Source organism: Andrographis paniculata, unplaced genomic scaffold (genome assembly GCF_009805555.1).
Source record: "Andrographis paniculata isolate CXL003 unplaced genomic scaffold, ASM980555v1 Contig9END, whole genome shotgun sequence".
Taxonomy (NCBI): Eukaryota; Viridiplantae; Streptophyta; class Magnoliopsida; order Lamiales; family Acanthaceae; genus Andrographis; species Andrographis paniculata.
In genome coordinates this window covers 3,683,779-3,697,832 of record NW_026137639.1, presented here as the reverse complement: position 1 = coordinate 3,697,832, position 14,054 = coordinate 3,683,779, and the positions used below count along the sequence as shown (strand labels likewise).

At 28.7% G+C, this 14,054-nt stretch overlaps 1 protein-coding gene across 1 annotated transcript; it reads right to left on the bottom strand.

Moving 5' to 3' along the window:
* Positions 1–8,717: 8,717 nt before the first annotated feature.
* LOC127244307 (protein GLUTAMINE DUMPER 2-like) lies at positions 8,718–9,384 on the bottom strand. The gene has a single exon (XM_051264781.1). It carries the CDS (start codon positions 9,243–9,245, stop codon positions 8,790–8,792), a length of 456 nt encoding a protein of 151 aa, XP_051120738.1. The 5' UTR covers positions 9,246–9,384; the 3' UTR covers positions 8,718–8,789.
* Between the last annotated feature and the right edge of the window lie 4,670 nt (positions 9,385–14,054).

The window sequence follows — 14,054 nt, the reverse complement described above, 5'->3', positions numbered from 1 at the left end:
ACTTTTGTTTTTCAGAATACTGTGAGTCGTAGCACTGTCGATAAGACAGATGTTGTCATCGGCTTCAAAATATTTGGCATTCATATCTTTGCAAGAAGGTAAAAATAATAAAAGACATGTATTAGTAACATAATCAAAATAAACTTATATTATAGGGGGTAATACAAAAAGGGGGGCAGAAAACATCAAAATAACAAAAGAGATACAACATCATTTTATCATTTAACATCATCAGCTATGTCAAGCAGATCATCGGCATCCAGGTGCGTGATATTTTCATTCATCACATCGTCAAATGTGTCATCGTGGGCAGCGTGATTTGTTTCGGAGGCAATTCTTCCCTGTCTTTCTTTTGAGGCCCGATACGGTTTAGCCAAGTGACTGGCTGTGCGACAAACATGGGCCCAATGGCCTTTGATTCCACACCGGGTGCATTCCTCGTCATTATTTCTGTTTCTCCCGGTGTTGATCCTCTGTTGAAGTCTGTACGGCCTTCTGTCATTATAACGCTGATTTGGCACATATCGGGGCCTGTTTTGATAATTATTATGACTGTATGCGTTTGCCCGGCCCCGTCTGCGATTCTGATTTCGATCGCGATCAATTCGCTGATTTCTGACTTGCCTACGACCACGCACCGGATTTGCCGGTTGTATTGCATTTGCCTCTGGAAATGGATTTACACCTGTCGGCCGAGATTCGTGATTTTTCAACAGCAATTCATTATTTTGTTCGGCCAGCAAAAGACAGGTGATTAGCTCAGAATATTTCTGGAAGCCTCTTTCGCGATACTGCTGCTGCAAAACCATGCTAGAGGCATGAAAAGTGGAGAAAGTTTTCTCCATCATATCAGATTCAGATATATTTTCGCCACAGTGGCGCAGCTGTGATGTTATTTTAAACATTGCAGAATTATATTCTTGGACTGTTTTAAAGTCCTGAAGCTGTAGGCTTTGCCATTCGCTTCTTGCCCTTGGCAACAATGTCAACCTCAAATGATCATATCTTTCTTTCAATCTCTCCCACAATTCGAGTAGGGATTCCAGCGTGACATATTGCATTTTCAGTGCCTCATCGATGTAATGGCACAAAAAGATCATGGCTTTTGCACGATCTTGGCTCGGGGAGTTTTTATCCCGGGCAATGGTATTTTCTAAGCCCATTGATGCCAGATGCATTTTAACATCGCGAGCCCATGCCATATAATTTTGGCCAGAAACGAGGAGAGGGAGAAATTCCTGTTTGGCAAGGTTAGTCATAATAAACAGATAAAATATGAAATATTACCTTGCATAAATTAAAATATATAATCGTGCTGATAACGTGTTGTAATATTATTATAGGATTAGCCAATAGAAATATTAATTACTTCTACCGTTAGTCACTATTTTATATATATATTGTATATAATAATATATAAATAAATATATATATATAGATGTGTGTGCGTGAGTGTATATATAATATATATATGCAATATGTAGGATAGTATATATATATATATATATGATATTATATGATGTATGCATGTATATATATAAATATATATATGTATGATCCGTTGAAATTGACAGAGAGAATTGGAGAGAATGAGTGGAGGGATATTTGATTCATTTCATTATTGCCCATATTTATACACGACGAAACTCCACACTGAAGGAAATAAAAGCATACACCCTACATACGTAGCGTTTATGTGTCTCGTATGTGATTATTCTAATAAAAAGCATAATATCAATTTATTTGAAATACAATTAAAAAAGTCCATTTTTCTAAAATTAATGATAATAGCATAATCGGTTCTGGACCCGGACGAGAGGTGCGGATGCACAGGCCAATGTAAATAGAAGCTTATTATATTTATATTATATATAATATATATAAATTATTTGATATTTATGCAATATTAGAAACATACTTCTTCCGTCTTATATCTATATATTTATTTGTTTTTTGCATAAAGTTTTATAAATATTAGTATTATATTGGAATAAAATAGAAATAAAGGTAAAAAGACCAAATTAATCTTATTAGTGTTGTATGATATATAGGTAATGATATTTATGTAATACATTGTAAATTGGAAGGGTATTTGTTGTTATGGAACAGATCAAAATAAAAAAATTGATAAATTGTTAAGGGACAAATGAAGTATAATTTAGTGGTTTGAGGGTGTAGTTATAGTTGTGAAATTTTGGGTTCAAACTTCTATGTTTAATTTTGATTTCTTTTTAAATATGTTTCTTGCGCATTAAAAAGAAAATATTAGAGGAACTTAATTTATATACAATTATCTTTGCATCTAAAAGTGCTACAGGAATTATTTTATTTAATTATTTATAATTTATTATGGATAAAAAAATATTTTCTCCGTCCATAACAAAGTATTTATTTACTATTTACGTTATTTTATTTAACATTAAAAATATTCTTATATTTGTATAATTGTTTTTACAAATATCATTATTATTAGTAGTATAAAACACTAATAGAAATATTTTTGTCATTTTCCCTTCATTTGTAATATGTTTTGATATACTCCCTCCGTCCCATATAATTTGTCCCTATTTTTTACTTTCGTCTGTCCCACATAATTTGTCATTTCTTTTTTTTTTTTTGGAAATATAATAATACACTTTAATCACATTTTAAATTTTATAATTTTTTTAATCTTAATTAAACTATTTATTTATCTTAATCTTAATATATAATTATGTTTCATGTTAGAATTTTTGGGGAAAAATAATGAGATTGTCTTATTAATCATCAAAATAAGAGGTCTATATATAGACAATACAAAACCGACTCGATAGAGTCAAATCTAAGTAATCTAATATATGGATAAGATTAAATTTAAATATAGATCTACTAAATCTAAAATCGAAAATCTAAAATATTTCAACATTTCCCATCAAACTCAAGTGGTATAACATAAACCAACTTGAGTTCGATAAGAAAGTTAAATATAGACGCAAAAAAACGCAAATAAAAATAACAGTTGACTCTTTACCGGAGCCGAAAACGAGATAGCCGAAAATGAGATGACTCCACTGGAGCCGAAAAAGAGATGATTCCACCGGAGCCGAGAACGAGATGACTTCACCAGAGCCGAAAACCACATGACTCCATCGGAGCAAAAAACGACATGACTCCACCGGAGCCGAAAACGAGATGGCCAAAAACGAGATGACTCCACCGGAGCAAAAAATGATATGATTCAACTGAAACCAAAAATGACATGACTCGACAGGAGCTGAAAATGAGATGACTCGATCGGAACCGAAAACCACATGACTCCACTGGAGCAGAAAACGACATAACTCTCCACCGGAGCCGAAAACGACATGACTCCACCGGAGCCGAAAACAACATGGCTCCACTGGAGCAAAAAACGACACGACTCCACCAGAGCCGAAAACGACATGACTCCACTGGAGCGGAAAATGATATAGATCTGAAACACCAAACAGATTGCACGCAGACAATAGACAAGCACAGACAGAAGGCAGATCACAGACAAGTTTCAGATCGCATGCAGGCAATAGACAAGCACGAACAGAAGACAGATCGCAGACAGGTTTCAGATCGTACGCAGACAACAAATAAGCAGTGGACAGATGGAAGATCGTAGACAGACAGGTTTTTGATTGTACGCCAAGAACAGACAAGCAACGGATGACAGATCACATACGAGACAGATTTGCAGAAAGACAGACTTGCAAAGGCATGGTCTCAAAATCACAAGACCTCCGGGTACAATCCAGGTTGAATGTACCTGGAGAAACACGGGTTGGTAGGCTATACCTACGGCATGAGAAAAATAGGCTCTGATACCATGTTAGAAATTTTTGGGGAAAAATAATGAAATTGTCTTATTGATCATCAAAATAAGGGGCTAATACATAGGCAATACAAAACCGACTCGATAGACTCAAATCTAAGTAATCTAATCTATGGATAAAACCAAATCTAAATATAAATCTACTAAATCTAAAATCGAATATTTAAAATATCTCAACATTTACTATACAATGATTATTTTTACTAACACACTTCTTAATTACTTACTAATTATATTTTACCTAAATTCTTGTGTTTATAGTAATACGACTATATTACATTAGACGGAGGGAGTAATAATTAATATTTAAATATCAAAACGCAAAATGTAAATTGATACTTAGTTACGGGACGGAGGGAGTATCATTTATATATATTTAGGGGTCTCTTAGTTTTGTTTTAAGATTTTTTTTACATTCAAAGGAAAATATAAGACAAAATTAATATTAATCTTATTATTGATATTTTATATCTAAAAATGCTAAAAAAAATTGCTTTTTAATTATTTATTATTTATTATAGGTAAAAAAATTATCTATATATATATAAATTTAAGGGCCCATAATTTTTGTTTCACCCCGAATCCTTCGAATCAAGACTCGCAATGTTGTTGACATGATACGGTATAATGTGAGAGACAAAATACTTTAATAATACAAATTAAAATTAATTTGTATTTGATTGCAAGTTGAGAGTTATAATCCGAAGTTCGATATTACTCTTGAATAATTGAATAATGAGATATTGTTTAATTATAAGTTTGTGCATTAAAAAAATATTAAACAAAATTAATATTAATACAATTATTAATATTTTAAATTTAAAAATGATAAAAGATTGCTTTTTAATTATTTATATTTTATTATAGATAAAAAAATATTATATATATATATATATATTTAAGGAACCCTCATTTTTGTTTCACTCGGATCTTCGAAAATCAGGACCGACAGAACATGATATGGTAGAATGTAAGAGACAAAATACTTTAATAACGTAAATTAAGATTAAGTTGTATTTGATTGCAAGTTGGGAGTTATAGTTAAAAGTTCGATTTTACTCTTGAGTAATAAGATATTGTTTAATTATAAGTTGACTTGTGATGAAATAATTTTGATTATATATAAAATTTAAAATATAAATCTACAATATTTTTAAAATCTACTTCCATGAAATATATTCAATAGTATTTTATATCTCCCCCGTCCAGCAGAAAGTATACAATTATTTTTGCATTATTGTATTTAACAAAAAAGATATAATTATATTTATATAATTTCCTCCATAAATATCATTGTATTTTTTATTATAAGAGACTAATTGAGGTACTTTTGTTATTTTCTCTTAATTTGTATTACATTTTAATATAATAAATAATAGTAAAACATCAACACAAAAAAATAACTATATACTTTATGGTCGGACAAAAGCAATATAATACAAATATATAATACTACATATTTATTTATAATTAATATAAAATAATTAATATAAATTAATTTATTTATAGTGTATGTAAATATATTTGTTTATTTACAAGAGCTAAAAATATTAAACTATAAATAGGTCTCATCTTAAACAAAATTGAGCAAATAAGTGAAGTGGGAAAAAAAAAAAGAAGGGAAAATAATATCTACTTAGATTCCAACGTGTAGCAAGGTTCTGTTCATTTAAAAAAAAAATATTTTACTTTATTACTATTATTCGATCTTTATTTCTTTATCTGCTCAGCCACGGTGTCTCCTTAATTTACTATAGACACGAGACTTTAGCAGGGGTGTCATTACTAAATAATTAAAAATGTATTAGAAAAAATAATTATCATATAATAAAAATAATTATAGATTATAATTAAATAAGTAATTAGTTTAATTAAAATTAAAAAAATTATAAATTAAAAAATATAAAATAAGATTAAAGTGTATAATTTTTTTAAAAAATAATAAGAGAATAAGTGAGACCGACAAAAATGGATAGATAAAAACGGTAAGGGGAACGAATGAAGTATTATTTAAAAAATTATTTTCTCATGCAAAATTTATTCTCTAAATTGCTATTAAAAAAAATTTCAATCAATCAATCAAAATCTAAAAAAAAAATCACCAATTAAAGGCTTTGTCTGCTTTTTTTTTTTTTCCCTAAAATCAAAATCAATATTATTCAGTAAGTTATTAATAAAATATATATAATTTTATATTATAAAATATTTTATTAAAATACTATTCAAACAAAAAATTAAAATAAAAAACTCAAACTCAAACAAAACAAACCTTAAACACTTTTTAATTAAGAAATTTAATCATCCAAATAGTACATTTATTCGATAGAAATAATTTTAATAAAATTTAAATTAATTATTAATTTTAAATGTAAGAAATAACATTACGAAACAAGATATATATATTTTTAAATAAATAAATTAGTAGGTATGGACAATTATATATATGTACATGCAGGTAGCGCAGCATGCATGGCAAGCATGCAGTTTGAAAGCAAATAATTGGCAAAGGAGACGGCGGATAAAAAGCTTAAATTAAAGTTGAACAAACAAACATCCAAAACCATCGATCAATCAATTTCACCACTTTCTTACTTATCCACTTCTTCTCTCTCTCTCTCTAAATAATTAAACCAAAATCTAAATAAAAGAAAAAAAAAATACAAATCAAACTCAAATAAAAATCAAACATAATTATTTGCATATATATATATATATATATATATCTTTACTAAAATTCTTTTATACTGTCGCTTCCGTCCGATTCTAAGGATCTCATTTACTTTTTGCGTATTGATTTTTAATATTAATTATTATATCAAAATATAGTACAAATTAAGAAAAAAGTACAAAAATATTTTCATTAGTGCCTTATAATACTAATAGAAGGACATTTGTACAAAAAATTATACAAATACAAGGATATTTTCAATGTTAAGTACAATAACGCAAAAGGTAAATGTGACCTTAGAGATGGAGAGAGAAAATATTTATTTTGGAAATTGAGTGTTATTTTGTGTTTTGAATGCTTTAATTTTTATTATTTTATTTTATTATGTAAAATAATATATTTTTTTTGGCAATATTAACGGAAGCTATTTGTGTGTATATATATATATATATATAAATAAAGTAAATACTCTTATATATGATTATTATTATTATTGAAATGAATCGGAATTATATTGTGAAATTATGTGAGATAATAATTATAAAATTGATAAAGTAAATTATTGAAAGTATATTGGCGCGTAGTGTTTGTTTTGTGTTTTGAATTTGAGGTTTTTTTTTTTTTTTTATTATAAGTTACGGAAAATATATCGATAATATAAAAAATAATATTTTATTTTGAATTGTTGATATTTTGTGACCGAATATAATATATACTTCCTTCGTCCCAACTCAAAATACAATTTTTACTATTTTTGTTTGTCTCATTCAAAATTATTTATTTCTTATTTCAATAAAAGTAATCATACATTAATACCAAAATATATTTAAATTTGACTTAAATTACTAATTTACCATTACATATACAAAAACTTTTATGTATAAAGTAAAATGACAAAAATGTTAAAACACCTTACTCGCTTCCACTAACAAATAAAATACTATTATGTCTTAATTTATTATAAAATTCCGAAAAGATACATTTGAAATGGACAAAAAAATATATCTATTGTGTAAAATAAAGATGATATTCCCTCCGTCCCACTTCTCATGTTCACGTTTCTATTTCCGTCTGTCCCACTTATTCGGTCACTTTCCTTTTTTGAAAAAAATTATACACTTTAATCTTATTTTAAAAAATTAAATTTATAATTTTTTTTAATTTTAATTATACTAATAAGTTATCTTAATCTTAATCTATAATTATTTTTATTATACGATAATTATTTTCACTAATAAATTTTTAATTATTTACCAATTATACCCCTCTTAAATTCTCGTATTTACAGTATATCGGACAAAATATTTGAAACGGAAGGAGAATTTTTGAATACTATTGATCAGGAAGCCTATAAAAAAAAAAAGTGTTAGATGAACAACCCCTATGGATATCAAACATTCAAAAGTAGTGAATGAATTTAAATTATCTTTTATTATTCAATTTGTATAAACATCACATCTCACGGTAATACGAAATTTAAACTCAAATTCAAATTCAAACCAAAATGGAACAAACTTTTAAATTTGAAAGATATGCGTGTTCTTCCACGATTCTCAAAAAATAGATTTTTTTAAAAAAATTAATATAATAACATATATTTATTATTTTTATATTACTTACACAAATTTCTATACCTCAAATAAAAAATATTTATTCAAACAATTTCATTAAACATACACACTATTGAATATGGAGATATTACTAATTTAAACTTCTTTATTTGTAAATTAATGCTATATTAAAATATCATATATACATATATATGATCAGTACGTTGACACACATAATGAATTGTTAATCCATATACGAGTTGAAATGTTTCATAAATATCGATCTTTTGCTTTTGCTGACGTTGTATTAACATTAAAAATATTATAATATTTGTATAATTTTGTGTATAAATGTCTTTTATTAGTATTATAGAACACTAATAGAAGTATTTTTGCAATTTTTTTTTTATTTGTAGTACATTTTGATATAATAATTAATATTCAAATACCAACCCATAAAAAGTAAATGAGACCTTAGAGCCGGACCGAGTAGTATTATATTAAAAAAAATGGTATTGTAATTAGAAAGGTGTATATTTGCATTTGAGCCATTCCTCTAATATTATAATGTAATATGCACTTCTTAATATAAGTGAAAATTTTAGATAAAAAATAAATAGTGAATAATTGAATGTAATATGTATTTTTATTACTGCAAGAAAACAACTACAATATACAAAAGGAGAATATTCACATTCATAATGATTTACAGTCCCATGAAGCCAAAAAATCAACGGACCTGATCTGCTGCCGAATCACGTTCCATTTCAATCAGCCGTCGATTTGATTCCTCCTTCTTCTTCGTCGTCTTCTCTTCCAAATCTTCCTCTGATGGCTTCATATTGTCTGTAAAAGTGCTGTTGCCATTAAAGGAGGTGGGAGCTTTGCTGGCAAGAAAAGTTGGCATATCTTGGCCTGCCATGATGACCAGGAATTTCTCCTCCACCGCGGCCGCCTCCGCCGGCGGAGCTTTGTCGCCGGAGTCAGCTTCTCCGGCGGTAGTTTCCTGGAGGTTGTTGTTTTGGAAATATCCAGAAAGCTTCCAGTAGGAGCAGAAGAGGATGATGAGGGCAAAGGCAATGAGGGCGAGCATGGCAGCGAGTCCTCCAAAGAGGTACGGCACCGGAGACTGCCATGGCGACCGCGGGACCGACGATGATGATGACCCTGAATTAGACGACGACATGGTACGAACCTGCAACCTGTTAATTTATTTAATTAATTAATTAAAGTAATAATTATAATTAGTAAAGCTTTGAGATGATTTAATATATTTGCTTTGAGTATGTGAAGAAGATGGAGACGTGGGTGAGGGTAGGCAGAGGTTTTGGTGGAGGAGGAGGTGGAGGGTTGTGGCCGTGCCCATATATATGTAAAGGAAGGGGAGGAGAATAGAATTCTCGAAATTTCAGGAATGTAAGTGCAATTTTTGTTTCATTTACTCCCTCGGTCTCGGTAGAGATGAACCATTTTATTTGGGCACGGTAATTTAGATAATATAATTTAGTGATTTAGATAGTAAATATTAGTTACTTAATGATTAAAAAAATTTTAAAATATATGTTTAAATATTTTAATGCTACCTCCGTCCCAAACACCCTGCAATATTTTTTTTTTGTTTGTCCCAAACTCACTCTAATATTTCCAAATTTAGAAATAATTAATAATATTTATATACATATATTAATATATACTTCACTTTATCTCATCACATCACTCAAATAAAAAAATAAATAATCAATTCTCTCTCCAATCACATCACTTAATATCCAAATTATCTTAAATTACCATACTTAATACTCCCCACCTAAATTCCCGTGCCAAACACAAATGTTGCACGGTGTTTGGGACGGAGGGAGTATTATATTTTGTTGAAATATTTTAGATATTCAGTTTTAAAATTTAGTAGATTTATATATAGATTTGATTTTATCTATAGATTAGATTACTTATATTTGAGTCTATCGCGTTTGCTTTGTATGACCCCTTATTTTGATGATCAATAAGACAATTTCATTATTTCTCTCCAAAATTTATAATATGGTATCAGAGCCTATTTTTCTCATGCCCTAGATATAGTCTACCAAACCGCGTTTCTCCGGTTACATTCAACATGGGATGTACCCGGAGGTCTCCCAATTTTGATATTTTTTCTATAGTTGATAGCCCTTTCTTTTCTGATTTTAATTTTGTTGAGTCCTGATTTTGTCTACAATTGAAGTCGTCTGCGCATTTGTCTGCGATTCTGCGATCCCTCTGTAACGTTTCTTCAGAGCCATGTTTCTCATTGCAATGAGAGTCCCGTTATTTTCGACTTTGTGGAGAGTACTCTCATCATTTTCGGCTCCGGTGGAGTCATGTCGTTTTCAGCTCGGGTGGAGCATCATCTTGTTTTTCGGCTCTAGTACAGTCATTTTATTTTCGGCTCTAGTGGAGTCATCTCGTTTTCAGCTCCAGTGGAGTCATCTCGTTTTCGGTTCCGATGGAGTCATGTGGTTTTCGGTTCCGGTGGAGTCATGTGGTTTTCGGCTCCGGTGGAGTCATGTCGTTTTCGGCTTCGATAGAGTCATCTCGTTTTCGACCATCTCGTTTTTCGGCTCCGGTAGAGTCATCTTATTTTCGGCTCCGGTGGAGTCATCTCATTTTTTGCTCCGGTTGAGTCATCTCGTTTTCGGCTCTGGTGGAGAGTCATCTCGTTTTCGGCTCTGGTGGAGAGTCATCTCGTTTTCGATTCTGGTGGAGTCATCTCGTTTTCGGCTCCGGTAGAGAGTCATCTTGTTTTTTGCTCCGGTGGAGTTACGTCGTTTTCGGCTCCGGTGAAGAGTCATCTCGTGTTCGGTTCCGGTAGAGAGTCATCTTGTTTTTTGCTCCGGTGGAATTATGTCGTTTTCGGCTCCGGTGAAGAGTCATCTCGTGTTCGGCTCCGGTGGAGTCATGTTGTTTTCGGCTCCGGTGAGAATCATCTCGTGTTTTGCTCCGGTGGAGAGTCAACTGCTAATTTTATTTGTGTTTTTATTTTGCGTTTATATTCAACCTTCTTATCAAACTCAAATTGGTTTCTGTTATACCACTTGAGTTTGAGGGGATGTTGATATATTTCAGATATTCAGTTTTACATTTAGTAAATTTATATTTAGATTTGATTTTATCTATAGATTAGATTACTTATATTTGAGTGTATCGAGTCTGTTTTCTATTGCCTATATATAGACTATTTTTCGATGATCAATAAAACAATTTCATTATTTCCCCCAAAATTTCTAACATACCTCAATAAAATGCATATAATATGAATATTATTTTATAAAATGTAAAATTTTATATAATACAAGTAAATAAAAAATATGTTTATTTATATATCATTATTATAAATTAGTTTTATAAAAAAATTAAGAGTTTTAAAGATAAATAAAAATATATTCAAAAAATTGGTCTGGCGCGACGGAGGGAGTACTTTTGAACATGAGTTTAAGGTCTTTTGGATGCGTTTTCTTGGTACTTTGGTTCCATATTTTTGTTATTTAATATATATATATATATTAATTTGATTACATATTAAATATATAAATTATTATTTAAATAAAATAAATACAAAATAAAATCTAGAATGTGTAAAGAATAATTATTTTATCTATTAAACCAAATGTTTGGAAAAAAAAGAAAGTAAACATACTAGTGTGTTTTTTTAGTAAAATTATTTTAAGAGTTTTTTTTTTTTTTTTTTTTTTTTTATGTGAAGGGAATTATGTAAGTAGATAAAAATAATAAATGTGTATAATATATTATTTTTTTGAAAAATATGTTTTTAGGGGATGGTGTAAGAACACACTTATCATATTTTCTTTACATTTTCCGGTTAATCTGAACGCACCGATTATTTATTTGGTTTGATTTTTGCTTTTGAAATTATTTTTTATTTGAATTTAATTTTAAATTATTTTGATATGTTATTTAATAAAATAAAAATATTTTATATTTATTAAGAATAGTACTAATTGTATAACAAAATAAATGATTTGAATTACAAACTAGACAAACAGTAAATCACATATTAACTAATTTATTAATTAATTGTGTAATACTCCTATATCTCATCTAAATAGTTGTCTCATGTAATGAAACATTATATAATAGATTAATGCTATATGTAGTTAATTAAAGAAATATTGGACAAATAAAGCAGTAAATAACATAATCAAACAAAAATGTGACTTGTAAATTATTGTATTTATTCATTTGAACAATATATAGCACATTGAGAGTAAATAATTGGCAAGAGGAGACGAGAAAGATGATGGATAAAATATTAAAAGTTGAATAAACATCCCAAATCATTTATCAGTTGCAGATTCAGTTTCTATTTTTCATCTGAATTTTTTATTTTTTATTTTTTAATTTTACTTAATTGTTGATGTTTACTAATTTTGTAATTTCACATGTTAATATAAAATAATTAATATAATTTTGATTGTTATGTGTATATTGTAATTTGTATATATAAATGTAAAAAATGAATATGATTTATTACAAAATAAGTCACGTGCTTATAGAATTTGTTTATAATTTACCATTTTAAGAATCAATTATAATTTATTTTTTTCAAAAAATATCATATGAAAAATACTATTTAAACAAAATTCAAATGAAGACTCTATTAAATAAATTTCAAACAAGAACTAAATAAACCTAGAACTAACATATTATATTATTTAATTTTTTTATATTACAATTCCTACATTCATTTATATATATATACACATATTTTTTTTATATGTTTCTTATCTAAAATTTTGAATTATACTTTCACATTTTTTTACTTAATTATTTATTTTGTATTTCAAATTTTTATTCAACTTTGTAAAAATTTATTTTGTGTTATATATCAATTATGATATATATACATGCAATATACGTGAATGCATAATATCACTCTACGTGTTTCATAATTATTAAAGTAGGATTTGGTTAATTTACAACCAAATGTTAAGTCGGTTTGATTGTGTTTAAATACTCCTACTGAATGAAATAAAATTACACATTAATTCCTTTCAAAGTCTTTCCTCATCAATTACTTTTTTCACATCACACATCACCGCATACATATCATATATATTCGTACCAACATACATATATAGCATATATATATATACAATGTTGCTACACACACATATATATATATATATTATATATAATATATAAAATAGTGATTAACGGTAAAACTAATTAATATTTTTATTGGCTAATTTTATAATAGTATTACAAAACGTTATCAACACGATTGTGTATTTTAATTTTTGCAAGAAAATATATAATATTTTATTTGTTTATTATGACTAACCTTGCAAAATAAGAATTTATTCTTCTTTTCGTTTTTGGCCAAAACAATGTGGCATGAGTTCACGATGTTAAAATACATCTATCATCAATGGGCTTGGAAAATACTATTGTCCGGGATAAAAGTCCCACGAGCCAAGATCGTGCAAAGGATCTTTTTGTGCCATCACATCAATGAGGCATTGAAAATGCAATATGTCACGCTGGAATTCCCACTTGAATTGTGGGAGAGATTGAAAAAAAGATACGATCACATGAGATTGACTTTGTTGCCAAGGGCACGAAGCGAATGGAAAAGCCTACGGCTTCAGAACTTTGAAACAATCCAAGAATATAAGTTTGTAATATTTAAAATAATATTATAGCTGCGCCACTGTGGCGAAAATATCTCTAAAACTGATATGATAGAAAAAACTTTCTCTACTCTTTATGCCTCTTACATGGTTTTTCAGTAGCAGTATCGCGAAAGAAGCTTCCAAGAATATAATGAGCTGATCACTTATCTTTTGCTGACCAAACAAAATAATGACTTGTTGTTGAAAAATCACAAATCTCGGCCGACAAGTGAAAATCCATTTCCAAAGGGAAATGTAATACAACCGAAAAATTCAGTGGGTGGTCATGGGCATGTCAGAAATCAAATAATTGATCGCGATCGAAA